This window comes from Beta vulgaris, chromosome 2 (genome assembly GCF_026745355.1).
Source record: "Beta vulgaris subsp. vulgaris cultivar EL10 chromosome 2, EL10.2, whole genome shotgun sequence".
NCBI classification, from domain to species: domain Eukaryota; kingdom Viridiplantae; phylum Streptophyta; class Magnoliopsida; order Caryophyllales; family Amaranthaceae; genus Beta; species Beta vulgaris.
Window position 1 is genome coordinate 5978826 of NC_079203.1, and position 23848 is coordinate 6002673.

At 34.4% G+C, this 23848-nt stretch overlaps 2 protein-coding genes across 2 annotated transcripts; one reads left to right on the top strand and one right to left on the bottom strand.

The window, feature by feature from the left end:
* Positions 1–3458: 3458 nt before the first annotated feature.
* On the bottom strand, positions 3459–7055 carry LOC109134455 (uncharacterized). Its single transcript, XM_048638310.1, has 3 exons — positions 6986–7055; positions 4112–4411; positions 3459–3964 (listed from the first exon to the last, which is right to left on the bottom strand). Exons 1-3 carry the CDS (start codon positions 7053–7055, stop codon positions 3459–3461), a joined length of 876 nt encoding a protein of 291 aa, XP_048494267.1.
* Positions 7056–10995: 3940 nt separating this feature from the next.
* Positions 10996–18419, top strand: LOC104887561 (chloride channel protein CLC-b). Its single transcript, XM_019248027.3, has 7 exons — positions 10996–11172; positions 12997–13310; positions 13401–13601; positions 13706–13883; positions 14486–15018; positions 16552–17704; positions 17879–18419. Exons 2-7 carry the CDS (start codon positions 13069–13071, stop codon positions 17984–17986), a joined length of 2415 nt encoding a protein of 804 aa, XP_019103572.2. The 5' UTR covers positions 10996–11172; positions 12997–13068; the 3' UTR covers positions 17987–18419.
* Positions 18420–23848: the final 5429 nt, after the last annotated feature.

Genomic DNA, 23848 nt, shown 5'->3' on the forward strand with positions numbered 1-23848 from the left:
CACTAAGGCCCGCTAAAAGTTAAGACCCCCTAAAATTGGGACCTACACATGTTAATCAATAGTTCAGACCTTTTAAAAATTATCACCCAAAGTTCAGACCTCTATTGTCAATTTTTCCTATAAACAATTAATTTAAATAACTTAATTTTGATTATACTCATAATCAATTCTCTATATTTTATTAATAAGCTAATTGTATAAAACAATAATAAATCTAATCTATACTTCTAGAACAAAATCTAATTAAAGACATAAAATTAAATCTAATAAAAAATAAAACTAACCTAAATCACATTTAACTAAAATAAAAACCACATTATTTGTCATCATCAAAATAGTGAATACAACAGAACTATTATCACAGTAGAGAATGATAGGCAGTTGAACATGAGTGTGTAAATCTTCAAGCAAACCATGCAACCAAACCAATTCACTAGCTGCATTTGACATACTCCTGTATTCTGCTTCAGTGGAAGATTTGCTCACTGTTGATTGTTTCTTGGTTTTCCAAGATACCGAATTTGACCCAATGAAGACAGCATAAGCACTAAGTGATCAACTACTAAATGGACAACTACTCCAATCAGAATTATTATAGGCATGAATCTTCAAATCAATGGCTTAATCATAGTGTAAACCATGATCCATAGTGCCTTGCAAATATTTGACAATATGTATAATAGCCTTCAGATGTGGTGCTCTAGGAGCATGCATAAACTAACTCAAGTGTTGAACTGCATAAGACAAATCAGGTCTGGTGATACCAAGATACAACAGTCTCCCTATTAACCTTCTGTAGACATCTGGTTCTGGTAAAAGTTCACCTTCTTCTGGTGACAATTTGAAACCAGTAGATAGAGGAGCTACAACAGGAGAACAGTCTTCCATACCATTGTCAACTAGGATAACTCTTATGTATTTCTTCTGAGACATAAAAGTACTAGTAGGTGTCTTAGTGATTTCAACTCCTAAGAAATAATTCAAGTCACCTAGATCCTTGATTGTGAAAGCCACATCAAGGGCCGTTTTAACATCTTGAATCTGAGACAAAGATGTACATGTGACCAAAACATCCACATATACTAAAACCACCAATAATTCATCATCATGTTGTCTAGTAAATAGAGAATAATCCTATTTGGATTGAATAAAACCAAGTGAAACTAAGAATTTTGTGAGTTCTTTGTTCCACTGTCTACTGGCCTGCTTTAATCCATAAAGTGATTTTTTTAATCTGCAAACTTTCCCATCAACAGCCTTAGAATACCCAGCAGGAGGAAGCATATATACTTCTTCATCTAAGAAACCATGTGAAAATGTATTATTCACATCAAGTTGACATAATGGCCATTGTTTGACTGTTGCTAGAGCAATAACAACCCTCATTGTAGCTAATTTAGCAACTGGCTGGTGAGTAAGTTTGAGTGAAATCCTGTCCTTCTGCTTGTTGGTATCCAATAGCAACCAACCTTGCCTTGTGTCTGTTAATACTTCCATCAGGTTTCAGTTTAGTCTTATAAACCCACTTTGAGCCTATTACTTTCTTTCCTTTAGTAAGAAAAGTTAGTTCCCATGTTTCATTAAACTCAAGTGCTTCAAGTTCTTTATTCATTGCATCAATCCAGTTAGGGTCATTTTTGGCTTGATTATAGTACTTGGGTTCACTGTTTTGACAAGTGTTAACAACAAAAGACTATGAGTCAGAAGAAGAAGGGGAAGGAATAGAGGAATTATTGTGATGAGGCACATATATGTTAACACAATCAACAAGTTTAGTAGAAGGAAGTAGGAGAAGTAAGAGAGTAATTACTATCAGATGTAGAATCAGAAAGTTGGGTAGTATTTGGTGGTGGAGAAGGTGAATTAGAAAAGGATGAATTGGAAGTATTTTGTGGATGATAAGAATTAGAAGAATAAGTGGGAGTTCTCATAGGAGTAGAAGAAGTATCCAAGGAATCATCTTGTTCTGTATGAAAGGAAACAAGATTAGGATGATATGTGTGTAAAAAGGAGTCTGTTGTATGATAAAGAAAGGATGTTTAAAAGAAAATCACATCCCTAGAAACAAAAGTAACATATGTTGTCAAGTCATACAACTTGTAAGCCTTTTGCCCAGGTGGATAAATAACAAAAATGCACTTTCTTGCTCTTGAATCAAATTTATCCCTATTAATACTTATTTTATAAGCATAACATAAACAACCAAAGCTTCTCAAGCTAGTATAATCAGGGACATTGCCATATAGAACTTCATAAGGTGTTTTCCAAGACAAAAGCTTGACAGGTAGCCTATTGATTAAAAAAGTAGCTGTTAAGATGCATTCTCCCTAGAACTTCTTGGGCAAGTTGGCCTGAAATCTCAAAGCCCTAGACATTTCAAGAAGATGTCTATGTTTTCTCTCAACTCTACCATTCTGTTGAGGGACATAGGGCACACTTCTTTGGATCAAAATCCCTCTAGTCATGAACAAAGTCAAGCATTATTCTTTCACAAGTTCTGTTCCATTATCAAATCTAACTATTTTAACACACTTTGCAAACTGCGTCTCTACCATTTTCAAGAAATTGCTAATAGTTACAACAACTTGAAGCTTGTTATGCAGTAAGAATGTCCAAGTTGCCCTACTGTGATCATTAACTATAGTGAGAAAATACTTAGCACCATTCAATGTATTTACTCTATAAGGGCCCCATAAATCAATGTGGATCATCTCAAAGCATTAATCAGCTCTGCTATTACTAACAAGAAATGACAGTTTGTGTTGTTTTAAGTGTAAACATATAAAACAGTTATATTCATGTATATGTTTACAATCATATCCAGGAATGTGTTGCATTTTGGACAAAGATAAATGTCCAAGTCTAATATGTAATAAAGGCAAATCATGAATAACAGACTTTGCATTCTTTCTCCCTACTGCAGTTTTATTTGGCAACATACCAATATCAGAAGCAACATTGTTACATGTTGAAGAGATGGAAAAACCTTTATTTATCTCACATATACTATTGAAGAAGTAAAGAACTCCTTTCCTTGTACCAGTTCCAAGAATCTTCTGTTTAGAATGGTCCTGAAAATAGCAAGCATCTTTGGTAAATCGAACCAATATACCAGCCTTTTCTATCAACTTACTAACAAAGAGTAAGTTATGTTTGAATCCATTTACCAACAAGACATCATGTATGATCATTTGATCATTTAAGATAACACTGCCAGCCATGTTCACAGTTCTATGAGATCCATCTGGCAACCCTACTTTGATCTATTTCTTCAACCAGTATTTATCAATCAACACTTTTTCATCAAACACCATGTGATCACATGCACCGGAATCAACTATCCATGTACAATGAAAAACATGCTTTGAATCATCATTCCAATAAGCATTACCTGCAAAGCTGGCAAATGAATTGTTGCATACAATAGAAATCTTTCCTTTCATCATCTTCATGACCTCCTAACAAATAGAGCTTAGCATCTCAGAATCTACATGTCCTCCAGCATTTCCAGATGAAATTTCTTCAGATGCCAAAGGAGAATCAGCTTGAGCAATTTCATAATTCACATGAACATTTGCAGCAAACTTTCTTCCTTTGTTTTTGCTTGAACTAATGCCTCCTCTAGTAGATTTTAGGGCATTATACCATTCTGGATACCCAATGAGCTTAAAGCATTGGTCTATAGTATGACTTGTACCTTTACAGTGATCACACTTCTTGTCAAATTTCTCTTTCTTCCAGTCTCTTTTTCCTTGAAATCTTAAGTTTCCAGTACCTATTCCTCCTCCTCCTCCTAGATTATATCTTTGTGCAGCCATTGCACTACTCTCACCTACATCCATAACACCAGAGATTTCCTTATGTTTTTCAATCTGCTGAGTAATAGAGAAGGCTCCATTGATTGTAGGTAATGGTTCCATTGCCATAATATTAGTTACAGTGCTATCAAATCCACTATTTAAGCCTAGCAAGAATTGCATAAGCTTATCTTCAGCTTCAAGATCAGTCAGTTTCTTGAGAAAGAAACAAGTACATTGACTAAGAGCTCCACAATGACAAGTAGGAAACAACCTTAATGACTTCAGCTCATCCCAAAGCTATTTAATCTTACCATAATAAGCAATTATAGTGAGATTTTCCTGCCTTAATCCATCAATTTCTTTCTTCAATTGATATATCAATGGACCATTAGACTGTCCAAATCTCTCATTCAGTTCTTGCCACAGATCATTAGAATTTGTCACATAAGCAAAATCATCCGCAATAGTTGGACTTATAGAGCTGAGAATCCAACTCATCACCATGTAATCAGCTCTAGTCCATTTATGAAAATTTTTGTCACTAACATCAGGTTTAGGTAAAAATCCAGTAATAAATCCTTCCTTGTTCTTTGCAATAAGAGCACGTTTAACTGTAATACTCCGTATTTTTGGAATTAATTCCTTAGAATTAAGAAAATATAAAGAAGTTAATAAAAAGGTATTTTAGTATTATTTATAGAAGAATAATAATATGGGTCGGTTTAGTTAATTTCGTAATTTTAAAAGACTAAACCGAGTTTATTTAGACCTAGTTATGCTAGACTATAAATAGGAGAGAAAAACAAAAAAAACTTCAGAAACCCTAAATTCCTCTCTCTCCTTCTTAGCCACTTTTCCTTTCTTCTCTCTCAACCTCCCTCTTCTCTCTCAGTTGTCCTTTCCCTCTCTCACAAATTTTCTGTCTTTCTCCCTCGTCGTCTCCTCGGAATCCCGTCGATGGAGACGAGATTTGGTGTGCGAGTGTGTGGTGTTTGAAGGTGTGAAGTGAGGGAGTGCGAGCGTTCGCGTTCGAGGCTTGTGCGTGGCTCACGTGTGTGACGCGAGTGTCGGACGAACGCTTGAAGTTTGTGCGAGCAGTTGTACGACGAGGGTAGTTGAGAGTGTTGTTGTGCGACGAGATTCGACGGGTGTGCGAGTCGAGTGCTGGCGTGTTGTGCGACGAGCATCGAGTCGTCGTTGCTGGGGTGCTGCGCGACGAGCGTCGAGTCGTCGCTGCTGGGGTGCGGTGCGATCGAGCGACGAGTCGTCGAGGGTTGTGCGTATGTGTGGTGTCCGATCAGTCGGCTTGTGCGACGTTGGTGTGTGCGGCTGTGCGAGAAGGCGAGGGCTAGACCTCGAGTGGTGCAAGCGTTGCGCGAGGGTGGTGGTGTGCAGGTAGTCGTCGCCGGACTTCGTCGCCGGTGAGTTTAGCGGTATAAAACCTAATATGTATATAATATTATATTAGTTTAATATTATATTCTGGTTTTATAATTATATTAAGTTGTAATTAATTAATTTGTAATTCAAGTTAATTATTAACTAATTAGGCTGTATAATTAGTTTAATTCATTATTCTGATTTTAGTTGTGAATCTGGTTTCGAATTGTAATTAAGTAAGATGGGAAGTAGAACAAATTATATTACTGTTATTAGTTGGAGGTACAATCTTATTATGCGAACCTGACTTTTGGACATAAGACTAGGTTGCACTTATGACTTGATTGGGTTTGGTAAAGGTAGTGGACTAATTACACTAACTAAGATTAGTTTGCTCACTAACTTTGACTCCTAAAAGACGCTAAACTCATTAGAATAGAAAAGTAACGGAAGTTCATGAACAATGAGTCTAGTTATCGTTTATATTTCGAATTACTAAGTCGTCAAGGACGTAGCACTAAAGTATTTACTTAATCGTTTAGGTCCCAATTTCATAAGCGGCACGTTCGGTTAATACATCGAAAATTCTCCGTTACAAGGTACTTAAGCGTACCAGTTTAATCCCAAGTACTAGTATCATGATTAGGTTGCAATTTATTCTATTGGAACCTAGAAGCATGATAGGGAACGTTTGATTGTTGAGATTGTTTGGTTAGATGTTTGTGATTTGAAGTCGATATGTTGCATTGGAATGCGTAATTCTATCGTATTATGAACATGAGCATTGTATTCATATTAATCTGATCCATAGTGTAACAAGAGTGTTACAAGAGATACGATTTGAGTACTGTAACTAAGAGAACATGTAAATGACTCTATGTGGTTATGAAATGAATGGACAGTATTAAAAAGTGAATTATGGTAATAACTTGTAGTTGAACTCCCTACAAGTGATGAACAATGGGGGGAGTGTGAGACTTGTTCGACACTCCTACGCAGGCCTACTGTGATGACAGTAGTGTCCTTATAATTTTGATAACTCAAGTAGGCGGAAGGTTCCGTACGATCTTAGGGGTATGCATACTAAGGTGATGGGTATGAGACGGAACGAAACCGTATTTGCATTTCATCTAATAGACCAAGTTGTCTATTAAGGATTCAGTAGCCCGTATGATTCTAGTAAGATGACAGTGTCCGTTCGATGCCAAATAAATAAAGATTAAAGGATGTAACGTATTGTAGTATCATGCTTAGGATGGTTCATTACTACGTTGTTTATGTTTATATGCATTCAATGGTTCATTATGTACTCAGCATAGCTGATTGTGTGTTATTATGTGTTTGTTGACCTGTGATGAACCATTGATGCTACAATGGGGAGCAGACTAAGTGTGCTGGTGCTGCTGCATGATATCGAGCATACGGGGGATAGTCTTTAGTATTTGAATTTAAAGCATTTTGAATTAAGTACTATTGGATTTTCTAGGACTTAAATAAATGGTTTGTGGTTTGAATAAAATGGGTCGTCGATGATTCTCGAGTTGTAGTTACATCTTTATTTCCGCTGCATTTCAGTTTTCGTGACAATGTTTTAAGTTAACGTTCTTTCTTATTATGCCTTGCGTTTCATCGCGGCGGTAACACTCCCAAAGTCGATGCGACGTAGTTGTAGACGCGTATGGATTTTGGGGGTGTTACATTAACATTCATACTCCAACGACTAAAATTCGAACCAGAGAATAGAGTGGACACTAGAGAAGATGTAGGATTATCAGAATTCGCAATAAAAAGAGGATCCAGATTACCTCCATTGTTGTCATTCTGTGAAGAATTGTTCGCCACATTTGGAACCACATGTGAAGCACTTTCAGCCATTCGTCTTTTAGAATTCAAAGAAGAATGAAGAAAAATTTGATGAACTCACAGAACTACGAGTAATCAAACAAATCAAATCAAGAAATTGCAGAAACGAAACAATTTCGATTAATCAGAACAAATTAGATCAAGAAATTTCACAACAATCTCAATCTATTTAAACAATTTTATGAAACAGATCAAGAAACAAATTGAATCGCAAGAGGGAAAAACCTCAATCTCTTCGTGAGATTGTGGCTTTGATACCATATAGAAGAAAGAAGATGAGAGAATGTGTGTGTATTGTCATTCAATCAAAAAAATAAGAGAATGAATGAATCAGGAAGCTAAGAGCTAACTACCTGATATTAATTATACAACAGATATTTATACTTGCGGTCATCAATTCGCTCCGAAGTTCTTGACGTGTTCCGTGGGAGATTGCTAATATTATTTCTGATGCAGGTAGGGACCTAGAGCAGATCAATTCCTTTCAAGTGGTCCACATCTTCAAGGAGGTTAATCGTGCGGCGGACTTTATGGCTAACAAAGGCCATTCGTGCTCTTCGCTTGTTTACTCCTTCCCTCCGTATGATGTTGATTTCTCTCTTATCATCCGCAAGGATATTTTAGGTTGGCCCCCGAATTAATGGAGCCTATCTAAGTTTTCCTTTCCTTATAAAAAATAAATAAATACAGCAGCTATAAGTAACTTCTTGTTAGTTTATTAGTCTCTTTTTACAATTATAAATAAACATGTATTTATAACTTATAATACTCCCTACATAAAAGCACGAAAGAGTCACTATCACAAATTCACAACCAAGGTTAAAGCCACTGCCAATAATCCAACATGTAACAAGTAAAAAAAAACCTGTTACATTACCCAGGGCCAGAAAATAGTTATAGATTATAGTAGTGTTGGTGTTAAACTAGCTAGAAAGAACTCATCAAGACCACAAACACAAGTAACCACCGTCCAAAATCAATAAGTGGGAATGGGAACAAAAATCCAATTTTCAAAAATACAGTTACAAAAATAAAATAATGAAATCTTGAATTTGTGATTGAACTGTCCCAAGTGTCAACTGTCTTCATCCCAATTTATCCAAAAAAAAGATGAAAGAAAGAAAAAATGCCGGTCTTCCATTGTACTATTGATTAATAAACTGTCCTAGTCCCTTGTATTTTCTCAGTTTCTCCGCATATGATAAAGAAGTTCCGAAGAATTAGGTGCCTTGTCAAAAATAACTTTTTGAATATATAATATATTTCTATTTTTTTAAAATTGCAATGTCTTAAAAACATGTTTGTTAATGCATAATTTTAATTATTAATAATTTAAAATTTTGATTAATCTATCTATACTAATATATTAAAAGATGTTCCTAAATAAGAAACGATGCCACGTGACGCTCTTTCTTAAAATGTTATACTACATGTAATCCACATACAATAGTTGTTTTTTTTTTACATTAGGTAAGATTTGATATCGTGACCGTGACTATGCGTTTATATAATAAAGTTATAACCACTAAAGTGATATTTGAAGTTATTATTTCAAAGTAAAATATTATTAAATAAAATTTCCTTACCCAAGGCGTGGCCCGACATAAAAATTACTAGTTAAAAAAAAAGTTGTTTTAAGAACATATGTGACACATTAGCACTAATATGACAACATGTATTATATGACAACTTCATTTTATATTCATTTATTGGAAAATAAACACAATCAATAATAGGATATTAATTGTTTAAAAGTCAATATATTACATTCATAATTAAACAAAGGAAGTGTTTTTTCAAAGGGATTTTGTAAATTTATGGAGTACATATATACCAACATATCTATATTTCTAACTTCAAGCGCGTGAAATACACTGTTTATCACATATGGTATGTTGTATAAATATGTTGTATAAATATTATGTCAATATAAAAGCTTGTATTTATTATACGTCTAAATTTTATATAAAAAGTTCATAGCCCTTAAATATTTGTTCACTCGATCCTCCCAAAATCAATGAAATTAAAGGTTGTTCAACACACATGTTGTAGTTTATAACATTTTGTGTTAAGCTATTAATTTTGACAAATGTTAAACTATTAATTTTGACACATTGAATATCTTTAACTTAATCAAATAAAAGTATGAATAATCCATTGGCTATACATACTAAGCCAATTTTGATCCCCTACAAATTTTCATGAAACAAATTATAGAACCTTTGAAAAATCTAATTCCATATATAAATATACAAAATTTCAAGTTCAAACATCGGGGCATAGTAAAGGTTTTCTTGGATTTGATCGGCTAACTTCTCCCCATGAACTATGAAGACTAGCTAGAACTTGACATAGTCAAATGAAAAATACAAAACCAATATTACTACAATTTTTTTTCCATAAATCAACTATTATCTTTAATTATATATCTAGAACTTAAAAAGTTTATAGTTAAGTATATTTATAATGTTACGAAAATTATCAAATTTCAATAAATGTAGCAAAATTGATGTTAAACCCTATTTTTCCTCTCATGCTAAACTCTATGTAAGCATAACAATTTTTATAAGATACAGTTCGAGTAGAGGAAAAACTTCTCTTAACTAAATCACCACCTAATTTCCAACAAAATAAATTACACAATTTTTTGGATGTAACTGTTACACCATAATTTATGTTGTAGTGACTTATAAATCACCGATTTTTTTGTAAAAAAAACTAAAATGACATAAAATAAATGACAAAATTATTACATGAAATTCATGTCATTATTTGTATAAACTATATTATTCTTGTTGAAGTCTATCTATGTAATTATGCAGGTTACACAATAAACAATAAGTTATAGTGTAACATACATAAGACGCAAACTATATCTTAACCCCCACCAAATTAGGTAATAAGATGTATTTTTTTTTAAAAAAAGTCACAATTCTCACATCCAATCAACCTAAATCTTGTTTTTTTTTCTAAAAAAAAATTTGTACCTCCATGACTTCCGTGATCAATCATAGTTGGATAAGATGGCCTTTGGTTACCTCAAGAGCCATATCTATTTCCCACCATTGATGTGTTCTTCTCCATCCACTTAGATCTGACACGTGTCCATCTCCCAAACATTAATTGCTGATCTGGCATAGATATAAAAGAGAAAGACAATACACACACTCCATCTACTCTCTTCCTTTCATGTGCTCATTGCCATTGCTATGCATGTGGATGTGCATGAATCATGTGGCTGGATTTGAATCCAGATTCATTTAGGAGTGCCACGTGTTCACCCCTCCAATTATTTATGGTAACAATTACAATAAAAAAGAATTTTTAACAAGAATAATACAAACTTTTCTCGGTTTTTTCGTAATAATACAAACTTTTGATTATTTTTTAATAATACAAACTTTTGATTAAAATTCTTCAAGTACGACAATACCGGTTGTTAACTTGTTGTAGGAGGTAACAAGCTGAGGTGATTCAGGTGGGAGTGGTGGTGGGGGAGGAGGGAGAAAGAAAAAATATCATTTTGTAATTTTTTTTTACTTGTTTTTATCGGTTACAAGTCAACTTAACCTACTTGAGGAATTTTGATGCAAAGTTTGTATTATTGAAAAATAATCAAAATTAAGTATTATTGCAAGAGAACGGACAAAAATTTGTATTAGTGTAGTTAAAAAATCCTTAAAAAAAGTTTTATTATACATCTGGGTATACCATGTACATGATATATTCAATACTAATTTTTAGTCATTCGAAACTTCCTTTTATTAGATACATTTTACTTATTTAGATGATTATAAATAAGTAATAAGTAAAAAAATAAAAATAATTTTGAATATACCATACTCACGATACAGCCAGACTCATCATAAAACTTTTGCAATAAAAAGGAAACAGAAAGATTGAAAATTTGTTAAACTTTACCTGCGCGCCACACTAATATACCAGAAAAAAACATCTTTCACTTTTCTCTCTCTCTCTTTCTCGAGTCTTCACTTCTCTTTCTATCTCATCACTCTTCTTCAAGATCTACCATCTTCACTTCCTCTGTTTAGCTCTCTCACACTCACTCACTATCTCTTCGTTCGGTTTCAGCACGAGTGTGGACTCAGGCAGGCCGGTGGTAGCACAGGTGAGTGACTTATGTGGATATCGTTTAGTTTAGTTGGTAGAGTCTTGTACGGTTAGTAGTTAACTCGGGATAAAATCCTGTCTACATTACTGTGCTTAATCGCTTTGTAACAAAAAAAAAAAAAACACTTGGGTTACATATTTTATGTACTACTATTCAAAAATACTGTTACCTCTCTTTCGAGAGTTGGTAATTCAGAGCCTACTAGATTCCGATTAATTTAGAATTGGCCCTGATAAACCCAAATGGGAGGTAAGGCGCTCTCAATAAGTGCTTCCTACATTAAAGTCGAACGTGGGACCTCTCCAACCTCTTTAGAACTTACTCAAGCACTTGTACGTAGTTGAATAAAATTGCGGTATTGTGACCAGTATTACCTAATTCGTCTTTTAAATTTGCATTTTATTCAAAATGGGCCAAAAATAAACCAAAATCGACCATAATTCGATTGTCTAAATTTGCAATTTGCATGGGATTAATGAATTAGGTAACACTGATTATGACTATTACTTTTGGATGGAGGCAGTTCAATTATGGTTAATTTGTGTTTGATCTACTACTGTTAAGCTCAATTATTGTCTGTGTCTGTTTTTGCTATATGTGTATGCTACTTGGAAAGAATTGAATAAAATTGTCATTGTTTTTTCTATTTTTATTTGTGTTACAAGATAATTGCTTTGTGTGATTAATTTATTGTTTAATGAGGTAGTATGAAAGAACTTTGATAATTCTTTTTTGAAGGTGGAGATCAAAGATGTTGATACTTTCATTTAGTCAAATGTTGGCAAGTTTTTATATTGCCGACATGTATATTAGTAAATTAAATAAAATCAATTTGATTAGGTTTTTTTTTTAATAGATCACGTTATAAATTATCAATTTGGTGTGTGTATATACTTAATAATAGCCGGGATCTCTCCATTCCTTTCCTTATACTAGCCTTATATGCACGCTCTGCATGCATGAGATGCAACTGTTATGCACGCTTTTTAGGGATCGATTTTTTTTCCATATTAGAGGACTGCAATTTGTATTTTCTGTTTTAAGTAGGGGTATATTGGTCAAAAAGGCAGACATTAAAGTACTCAAGAGTTCTCATATATAATAGAAATTAACCACTAGGATTGCATTGAGTGGAAAGATAAAGAAGTTTCTTTCCGGATTTTATATTTTCTAATTTTAGGGGTCACAATCTAGAGACCAAAAATAGAATGAAAAGAAATAGAGAGTATCCTAATTCATGGTAGTGCACTTTGTATCTATCTTGCTAACAACTTTTGCTTTTGGTTTTTAAAAATATTTTGACTTTGCATTCATCTTTGGATTGTAAGTAGGACCTAAGTCTTTTATCTTATATGTTTGGCTTTTAATCTAACTTTTTTAGATGTTATATTAAGTGATTTGTAAAGGAAAAAAGCACAAATTTTGACTTTCTATACATATTATGCTACTTATTTCTTGTACTCGTGTCGTGTCGTGTCGTTTCTTTAAGATAACAATTTTCCATGTCCATTTCATGCTTGTAAACCTGTACCTGATCTCATGTAATCTTTGGTGGAACTTTGTATTAGCATTGAGTAAGGATAGGATATAAGCCACCTAACTTCAAGAAAACTCCCTTTCATTATAAATATACGTCAATTAGCTAATTGCTTTTGATCCAAAATATAGGTAGTTCGACTGTATGAATGCAACATGAAGTGGCACTTTACAATATCAAATACAATTTATCATTATATGATAGTAATTCAACTTCAACTAAATATAACTAATTTTTATTATAAGCGTGAATATTGCTAAGACGACCTATATATTGGATCATAGGGAATATGAACTAAGGGGAGCGCCAAAGACTGAGATTCAAGTAACCCAACTATAGAAGAACCTGTAAAAATCATGGAAGCAGCTGGAGAACCACCCTCAAATAACACCAGCTCGAATGCAATAGACGAGTCAGCGTGCATGAGTGAGTTAGCCAGCACACCAAGTATGGAAGCAGAAGCAGTTGCAAATGGAGACGCGGACCTTGAAAGCAATGTCCTACACCAACCTCTTTTAAAGAGAAACAGAACACTCTCTGCTAGCCACTTAGCTATGGTGGGAGCAAAGGTTTCATATATCGAGAGCCTTGATTATGAGTATGTATTCTCACTCTTCTGTCTCCGTCTTCTGTAGTTTTCAAGTTTAGTGGTTTCAGGACTCAGGAGTTTGTTTCTATACTGTTGCAGAATCAATGAGAATGATCTGTTCAAGCAGGATTGGAGAAGTCGATCCAAAGTCCAAGTATTACAATACGTCTTCTTGAAATGGAAACTTGCATTTCTTGTGGGACTCTTGACTGGCCTTGTTGCTACCCTCATCAATCTAGCAGTTGAGAATATTGCAGGATATAAATTGCTGCTTGTTTCTGGCTATATTGAGGAGAAGAGGTATGACTTCTAGTTTAATGTTGTTTTCTTTCTCTTTCACAAAGCCAATAAGTAAGCTGGGAATCTTTTGCGCGGAGTTTTGAGGGTACATTTTCTGGATGCAGGTATGTAATGGGGTTGATTATGTTAACAGGGGCCAACTTCCTATTGACTCTAAGTTCCACAGTGCTGGTTGTATTCTTTGCTCCTACTGCTGCTGGACCTGGTATACCTGAGATTAAAGCTTACCTTAATGGTATTGATACTCCCAACATGTATGGGGCACCAACATTGTTTGTTAAGGTTAGATTTTTCTTCGCATGCTCATGGATGTGACTAAATACGCTGGTTGTCCCATATTCCCACCCTACTCCTTTATATAGGCTTGCCGCTTGGGTTGGCACCGAGTGGCAACTCACTGGCAGAGTTGCATGTTTGATTCATAAAGATCTCAAAATGAAGTTGATCATGAATGGTATTTTGACACATGATCCAATATAGAATTGTTTTCTAGATGTCACTGATCAAAATTTCAGAAGATAAACTCATAGAATTCCATCCATCTCTACTCTCTATGCCTTTTTGTATCTCAAGACCAAAATTGTAAAGGATTTTAGCTTTATCAGGTGAAGAAAGTAGCAATATGGTTTAATTGGCTTCTTGTACATTATGATCATACAAGTAGTGTCAACTAAAAGTGGATGATATTTCAAATACTTGCATAAAATGATATTAAGTAATGAATATATTTTATGACTAATATTATGGTCACATTTTTGGTTTATGATTAACAATGACCTATACTATGGTACTAGACTTGCATAATTAAATGTTTAACACTAAGGAATGAACTAGTTCAATTCCTGGGTAATGGTTGTATTGGTTACTAATTGTTGCTGCGACAGATTATTGGGAGCATTGGAGCAGTCGCTGCTGGCTTAGACCTTGGTAAAGAAGGGCCCTTGGTGCACATCGGATCATGTATTGCATCCTTACTTGGCCAGGGTGGAACAGAAAAGAATCGTGTCAAATGGCGGTGGTATCGTATCATGAACAATGACAGAGATCGGAGAGACCTAATCACCTGTGGTGCTTCTGCAGGAGTTTGTGCAGCTTTTAGGTCCCCAGTAGGAGGGGTGCTTTTTGCTCTGGAAGAAGTGGCAACATGGTGGAGGAGTGCTCTCCTCTGGAGAACTTTCTTTAGTACAGCAGTTGTGGTAGTAGTGCTCAGGGCTTTCATTGAGTTCTGCAGTTCTGGAAAATGTGGGCTTTTTGGCAATGGAGGACTAATCATGTTTGATGTCAGCAATGTTACTGTGCGTTATCACTTGATGGATATCCTCCCTATCGCTCTCATAGGACTCATTGGTGGTGTTCTCGGAAGCCTTTACAACTATGTCCTGCACAAAGTTCTGAGACTTTACAGTCTCATCAATGAGTAAGCACTGTATAATCCTATTCTGGTCTCTTTAGCTAATCCACAGTTTCTTCTCAAATTAATACACTTTTGAAATAACAATTTCTCAAATCACTCTAACGACTAGAAAAGACTTCCAATAAGAAACATGAGCAAAACTCCCACATGTGACTTTGTGCGTGAAAGAGGAAAACCATCTTCAGATTGCTGGCATTTACTTTACATAATTCACTTTTGAGGAAATTCAAACCCTTCACTATTTATAGATAAATCCTCGGGTTGAACTCCGCAGTGGGCGGAAGGCGGAAGCTTCTCTCACATAGTAATCTTGCCTCTCTATTTTCTCTAGATGTTTGATTAAACAATAATATGATACCACTTTCATTCATAAAGGTCTGCAAAAAAAGGCTCCAACAAGATAAGCACTTCTATATGTTGGAACATTTATAGTTAAATGGGCTTTAGTTTGTTTGGAATGGTCTTATGGAGGTTGGACAAAAGAAAGGAAACACGAGCACGCGAAAAAGGGTTTGAGAAGCGGGGTGTGACCCTGCTGGTCGCGAGGTGCGATCTGTATCGCATCGTGCGATTTGCTTCTGTCTTTTTCGCTGCGAGTTTTGATTTTGATGGTTTCAATCCGTTGCTTTGCGATAGTTCGTTTTTGTCCAGTTTTAAGTGATTGAATAAGGATCTTCTTAATCACTTAGGATGATGACACATCATCATTAACCTCTTTAAGTTAATATATGAAGATTAACTTCTTTCCAAATGGTCTAATTGGAGAAATTCAATTTTCATTTTTCACAGAACAAACTTGCTTCTCTTGAGAGACAATCTTGTACTCTTTCTTTCAAGTGTTCTTCACAAATATCAAACACAAAGTTCTTGTTGATTCACTTAGAAGATCATCTATGTGAATTGTTCTCTCCATTGTATCTCAATGGTTATTACGTGTTAACCCATCGATCCTAGAGGGGCAAAATTAAACTAATAGGAAATTGTAGTTTCCGTGCCTTGGAGTGGTATATCCGGTTCCCTTGTTGATCATACATCTAACACTATATGTACTCATTCTACTATCTCTAAAATATTATCCTTCCAAAGACCCTACAAATGATTAAAGAGGTGGTATTGTAAGTTGTGTAATTTTGTAGGAATTATCCCTTGTGAATGCCCAAGATGATGTAGCTAGCAAAAAGTCGTTATCTTCACTTATGTTCATAAATATCCATACTTGCATATCTATGATAATAGAAGTCTCGATCAAAATGATAAAGTTCCTAATAATAGATGCATTACATGATAGTCCACATGGAACTCATTTAAAATTGCACATAAATTACATTGCTATATCCTTAATTCATGAACTCATGTTAAATGAGTTTGTTACACTTAGTCTGGAGTAAACCCTGCTGAACCATGATTTGGTTCTTAAAAACATCAATTAGTTATCTAATATGATGTTCTAAATAGTATTGACCAAGTACATTAACAAAATAGGATATTCGTAAGTTTTATTATCATTGTTTCTGAAGCTACTTTGTCCTGCTGCAGGAGGGGAAAGTTAGCAAAGATCCTTCTAAGTCTTACAGTCTCAGTATTCACTTCTGTGTGCCTGTATGGCCTACCCTTTTTTGTGAGCTGCACAGAATGTGATCCATCCCTATCAAATTCTGAGTGCTCCACAACTGGAAGAACTGGGAACTACAAGAGATTCAACTGCCCAACAGGCTATTACAATGACCTCGCCAGCTTATTCTTTTCTACCAACGATGATGCTGTACGAAACATCTTTTCTACAAATACTCCTGGAGAGTTTCGCCCAGTCTCTCTTGTTATATACTTTGTACTCTACTGTATCCTGGGAATCTTTACCTTTGGCATTGCTGTGCCTTCTGGACTCTTCCTACCTATCATTCTCATGGGTTCAGCATATGGGCGTTTGCTTGGCATTGCCATGGGAAGTTACACAAGTATTGATCGGGGGCTTTATGCAGTCCTAGGCGCAGCATCTCTCATGGCTGGCTCGATGAGGATGACTGTCTCACTTTGTGTAATTTTCCTTGAACTCACCAACAACCTATTGTTACTCCCTGTAACAATGCTCGTGCTTCTCATTGCAAAATCAGTAGGGGATTGCTTCAACCCGAGCATTTATGAGATCATATTAGAGTTGAAGGGCTTACCTTTCTTAGATGCAAACCCTGAACCATGGATGAGGAATATCAGTGTTGGAGAGCTTGCTGATGTAAAGCCTCCATTAGTTAGTCTTCGAGGACTTGAGAAGGTATCTCGTATTGTAGATGTACTGAAAAATACTACACACAATGGCTTCCCAGTCATAGATGATGATGTCACAATCCCAACAAGTGATGGAACAAAGGCAAGGGAGCTGCATGGGTTAATTCTAAGAGCTCATCTCGTTGCTGTGCTGAAGAAGAAGTGGTTCCTGGAGCAACCAAGAAAAACAGAAGAATGGGAAGTGCGAGAGAAGTTTACGTGGGTTGAATTGGCAGAAAGAGACCTTGACTTCGAACAAGTAGCCATATCAAAGCGTGAAATGGAGATGTATGTTGATCTACATCCTTTCACAAACAAAACTCCTTATACCGTGGTAGAGGACATGTCTGCAGCAAAGGCAATGGTATTGTTCAGGCAGGTTGCACTTCGTCATCTGCTCATTGTGCCCAAATATCAAGGAGCTGGGGTAAGTTACAAGTTAATTTTCTTAAAGTACCTGACTGATGCAAATGCAATATTCTTTAGGGAATAATACCTCTTAGGGGTGATCTATTCCTACGAGTTTCGAAACTATGAACTTTCTAACTGAAAAACACCAGAATATCCTACAACTAATCAACTTCTTTTCTTCTTCTTCCAGATATATCCTGTAATTGGAATTTTAACAAGGCAAGATTTGAGGGCTCACAATATTCAGACAGTGTTCCCTCATATAGCAAGGTCCAAGGGAAGAGAAAAGCAGAATTGAGTTCTTCCAGATACTCAGATTGAAAAGAGTTTGCCTCCGTGCAGTAATAGATTTGCATTGCATTCTTTACACATTTTTCATTTTGCATTCTTTTTCTGATATTTTTTGTCCAATATTTTTGCGATTTTTTCCAATATGGTATGTACAAGGTTGTACATTTTAAGGATATAGTCATGAGAGAAGTTTGTGTAGGCTCGCTGAAGTATTACATTTTTCACCACCTATGAAAGAATAACATTTACTAGAAAAGATGCAGCAGCAGCTCATCTTTCACATTTTTTCTAAGGACTTTCTCTTATTTGTTTTTATGTAACATAACATACTCCTATTCCAAGCTAATAGATTTATAAATGGCACAAGAACAGAAGGGAGAGAGCATTAAACATGGCCCATGTAATTGTATGATAAAATAAGGCTTGCTTTCTTTGTACAATCACAATTTAAACAGAAAAATGTGGATACATGCCAGTATTATCATTGTGAAACACCCTAATAACGAATGAGTCCGTTTTTGGAGAGACCGTCTCAGGTAAGTGTTAACGTGAGACTGCTGATGTCATGCTGACATCACACACGTGCATCAAACCAGCAGTAGAATTAGTTAAGCGCTTCCACTTATTAGTTATACTAGCCTTAAATTGCTTCTGGATGAATTAGTTAAGCGCTAAAGTATACTAGTTAAGCGTTGGAGTATATTAGTTAAGCGCTAGAGTATATTACTTATATCATATATTCCAGATTATAATGCATTTTATTGGCCCTAACTTCAGTATCACACATAAACATTCTTTCTTTCTTTCTTTCTAATCCATCGAGATGCCCTAAAACATGTATTGTTTTCCTCCTCCATTCTCTGCATACAACCTGCATTGGATGTTTAATTTGGATGTAAGTAAAATATTTGATCGAGCACGAATTTGCAATGACAATATCAACAAACACTTACTTTGTTTTTTCACCTAATAGGATGTTTATCATGTTTGAAGTGAAAGAAGAGTTTGACACATATTCATCACAAAGGTTAATATATACAATCCATTGTTAGATGATAACTTGCACTTGCAAAAACTTTAAAGAAACATATCATATCACTTTTGGTACCGAAAACTTAACTTTTGCATTTGAAAAACATAACTGATACCTAAATGTTATTAGTTATTAATTTATTCGTTGAAGTAATAGTTATGTTGCTAGGATTGTTGTATTTTCATGCCTTGAGAATCGTGCACATGCGTTCAATCACAAAAATACTACATAAGTATATGTACAAAAGGTGGATTAGATATGTAAAGAGAAAAGTGTAGAAAATAGAAATGAACAGATAAATCAATTTAACCCCATGGCGATATGAAACCGCGAGAAAATTAGTTCTACAATCTCATTCTCAAAAGTCAAGATAATAAAGATGCAAGAAAGACACTCCAAGAAGTCTACGGAAATACTACTGCAATTATAAACAAAGTCTTAACTATAAAACCAATCGTAGAAGTTCGATGCTCATCAACTACAACTACATTGGTTATTTTATACTCGTATGGTTCAAAAACAAAGAGAGGAAGTGCAAGAAAGAAAAGTCATTTTGAGAAGATTAAAAAGGTAAGTTCCAAGAACCAAACTGAAATTGGCACAATAATTACTCCAAATGCTAGGTTGTTTTAAGTTATTTTTTCAGGTTGTCTTTTGTATATGATATTTTAGATTTGTAAAAAAGTTGTTTCTTCGTTTATATTAGAAACCAAAATAACGTTCAATTTCTTAACTAATTATAGAACAACACTAAGTACTAATGTAATGAATATGTTAACTAAAAAACAATGAAAGTCTACATAAAAATTACCAGCTCTAAACTATTGTGCTAAAATACTTAACTAATTCGCCAAAAATATTAACTAATTCTCCAAAATATTATCGTGAGAATTTGTGAGACGCGGTCCGTTTTCTAAAAATATATCTCTTGGGCTGGTCAGGTCTCATGTTAAGACTAACGTGATACCGTCTTTTTTAAGACTTTGTGATAACGAATATATTGTAAGTATAACATAATAGAGTATGTACTATGCTTTATACATCAACTATCTCCGTTTCATATTATTTGCAATGATTTGATATAAGTGTGAGTAGAAAATAATGTCTAAACATTGTAAATAATATTAAACGGAGGTAGTACATTTATTTATGAGGAGGATGATATTTTTGTTAGTAGGATTAATATTAGTTGAAAAATAATTAACTCGAAGATTTAGGACAAGGTCTATATAATTGAGTTTTTAGCTTTTGATGTTAAACTTTTGAGCTAATGTATTATAAAGCAAGAAAATTCTTGCCACGTGTCATTTAGGCAATTCGTTTGCTACGTGCATACATTGACAAAATACAGTCAAGCTTATCACTGTCTTTAATAACCAATACAAGTTCTTCCGATATATTTTGTCTTTATTCATGTGCACTTGAGAAACTTTATAAGAGGTCGCTCATTCTTGGACTACTAAATTCCTTTAAAGCAATCATGAGGGTGTTACAAAATTGATTGGATATCATAAAAAAAACACATTTTTTCTTAACAAGAAATCAATTACTATATTATATGGATCCGTTATTTGAGGGCATACTTTTAACATTGTTAGACGGTCATGAATCATGATATCCCCAGATGCGACAGAATCGAAAAAGTCCAACAACATCCCCATCGGAACATCACGGTAGCAGAATATCCTGATCTGTGGTAAAGGTGTCAAAAATAGACCTGACCCACAACCCACGAGTCAACATGATATCGACGGGTTCGATGCAAGAGAGTAAGCACCATACCTGAGATCAATTAGACCTAATCGATACCCGATAAGATCATATTATGTCACGACTATACATGCTCAAATTCAAAATCGTGATCGGTTGAACACAATAATCTAAGACGCAGACTCGAACCGAAGCTAGTTTGGCTAGAATCCGGGCAGACCCGATAAATACCCGATTTAGTCCACTTTGTGTTATGAACTGATCCGAATTGAACCTGAATCTTCAATGATGATAATTTTTTAAAAAAATTTTAAAAACAAAAAAGAAAGTTAGATTAGGCTAGACACTACACTGCATGCGTGCACGGTGGTAACAAGATTAGGCCCAAATAATAATGTTAAAAACTTCAAATCCTTAACCCTTGCTTGATATCAATGCTTGCACACATGTAAGGTGCAAATCAAAATCAGATTTCATCAGCCTAGACATTTCTTAGTCCAAAGGTCCAATGTCCAACATTCATGATTGCAGCTATAAGAAGTTCTCACGTCAAAACTTTATTTTATAAGACAATATACTTCTACCCTCTCAAACTTACATCGATGTGCGACTTTAATGTCAATATTGTCGTTTTGCTGTTCACAAGAAGAACCAAAAGAAAATCAACAATACAAGAATAACAAGATGAAATACGATGAATATAATTGAGTATGGTATTTTTTGTATATATAAGAACTCAAGTTCCCAACCAAACTCAACCTGGGCCGAACTTGATCCTCCCAAGTATATAGAAACCAAATTGACCTGTACAAACCCGTTTAAAGCCCGTCCATGGGAACCTTAATCCGACATAGAACAACTTGAAAATGTGCTGACCTTTACTTGATTGGAAACCGATTGTACGATGACTCGGATGTGACCAAACCTAGATGGACTTGACCTGACCTGCATCCAACCTGCGGAAATGTTTGAACTGCACCCAACATGTGGAAATGTATGAACTGCACCCAACTTGTGGAAATGTAGCATGTATCATAAGTAACCTACTAAATAAGGCACAAACAGGTTAAAAACTCAATAAATGAAAACAGATATACAAGCCTAACTCAATCAGAGATAATCAAAAGGTAGACTTAAAATGGGAAGACCATGTAAAGGTTGACTTATTAAAAACATTTTTTCCTTTATGTTATAACAAACTAATTCAGTTCAGCTGGAGTTAGTTATAGCTCAACTTGAATTAGTTATTGCTTTTTGTTTCTTCTGGTGTTTATTTTCTGTATAAATAGTTGATGATTGTAATAATAAGTTCAAGATTTCATAATAATTGGGTCAGACCGTCTGACCCAATAGCTTCCGTCGGACGGGCTTAGCCATCAAAAACGCGCGGGCTTTCTTTTTTTTTCATATTTGTTTTGTTGATCAGCAGTTTTGTTTATTTTTAGAAAAAACATATAATGGTAATTAGGTCATTATCTTTTTTCGATTTTGAAACTGTTTTTTGGATTTCTACTTGATTCTCGCTAGTTTTAAAACTGATTCTTCTTCATTTCAAAGAAACCGATATATTATTTACTGATTATTTCTAGAATTTTTCTGCTTCTCTGCTTCTCTGCTGTTGAAACTTAGCGTGTTTTTTTGTTCGTAATTCATTACGTTTGCATCGCAAATATGGTGAAGAGGATTAGAGATGATGATTCTAGGTATAATTTCGTTTGTTTTTGCTGCAAATTTTTTTGTTTTTTCAAAATTTGAGTGTTTTTGTTGTTGTAATTGTAATGTAGCCCGAAGTCGAAGAAGCCGAAGAGTCTCGCATCTTCAGGAAAAATTTTGGCACTGTCTACTGCTGGGAAGAAGAAAGAGAAAGATGGTGATTATGATCCAAGGTAGATTTCAAGTTCTTAGAGTAGTTTAGATTTTTTTTTTTTCTATTTTTGAATGTTTTCAGTTTATCAGAGTATTTATTTAGGGTTTGTGTTTCAGTTTTTGTTGTTTTATACACATGTTTTCAGTTGTTGTTGTTTTTCAGTTGATATTTATATATTCTTTCAGTTGATTATAATATTCTTTCAGTTGCTACTTGTATTCTCTTAGTTGATGTTGTTTTCAGTTGATATTTATATTCCTTCAGTTGATTCTTGTATTGTTTCAGTTGATTCTAGTATTGTTTTAGTTGCTTCTTATATTCTTTCAGTTGATTTTGTTTAGTTTCATTTAGACATTTCTACCTTTCTTTTGTTGTTTTTTAATTTGTTTTTGTTTACTTTTTAAAAAAAAATAAAGATGTAACTGAGAAATGAAGTAGTGTAACTGAAAAATGAAGTAGTGTAACTGAAAAATGAAGTAGTGTAACTGAAACAATGTAAATTTTAACTGAATATTTTTAGTCTAATTGGAAAACAATGAAATAAAGAGTCATTATACTAAATGAAGTAGTAAGAAGACCAACTGAAAAGAAAATAAGTCTAGCTGAAAACTAAATAAGTCTAACTGAATCTGTCTAACTGAAGAGCAAATAAGTCTAACTGAAGAGCAAATAAGTCTAACTGAAAACTAAATAAGTCTAACTGAAAACTAAATAAGTCTAACTGAAAACTAAATTAGTCTAACTAAATCAGTCTAACTGAAGTGTAAATAAGTCTAACTGAAGAGTTAATAAGTCTAACTGAAAACTAAATTACTCTAACTGAACACTTAATAAGTCTAACTGAATCAGTCTAACTGAAGAGTAAATAAGTCTAACGGAAGAGTAAATAAGTCTAACTGAAGCGTAAATTAGTCTAACTGAAGAGTTAATAAGTCCAACTGAAAACTAAATTACTCTAACTGAACACTTAATAAGTCTAACTGAAAACTAAATAAGTCTAACTGAAATCTAAATAAGTCTAACTGAAAACTAAATAAGCCAAACTGAAAACTAAATAAGTCTATCTGAAGCACTATATAGACTAGCTGACAAAGGGAGAAGTCTATCTGAAAAACAAACAAGTCTATCTGAAGCACTATATAGACTAGCTGAAAAACGAACAAGTCTATCTGAAGCACTTTATATACTAGCTGAAAAACGAACAAGTCTATCTGAAGCACTTTATATACTAGCTGAAAAACGAACAAGTCTATCTGAAG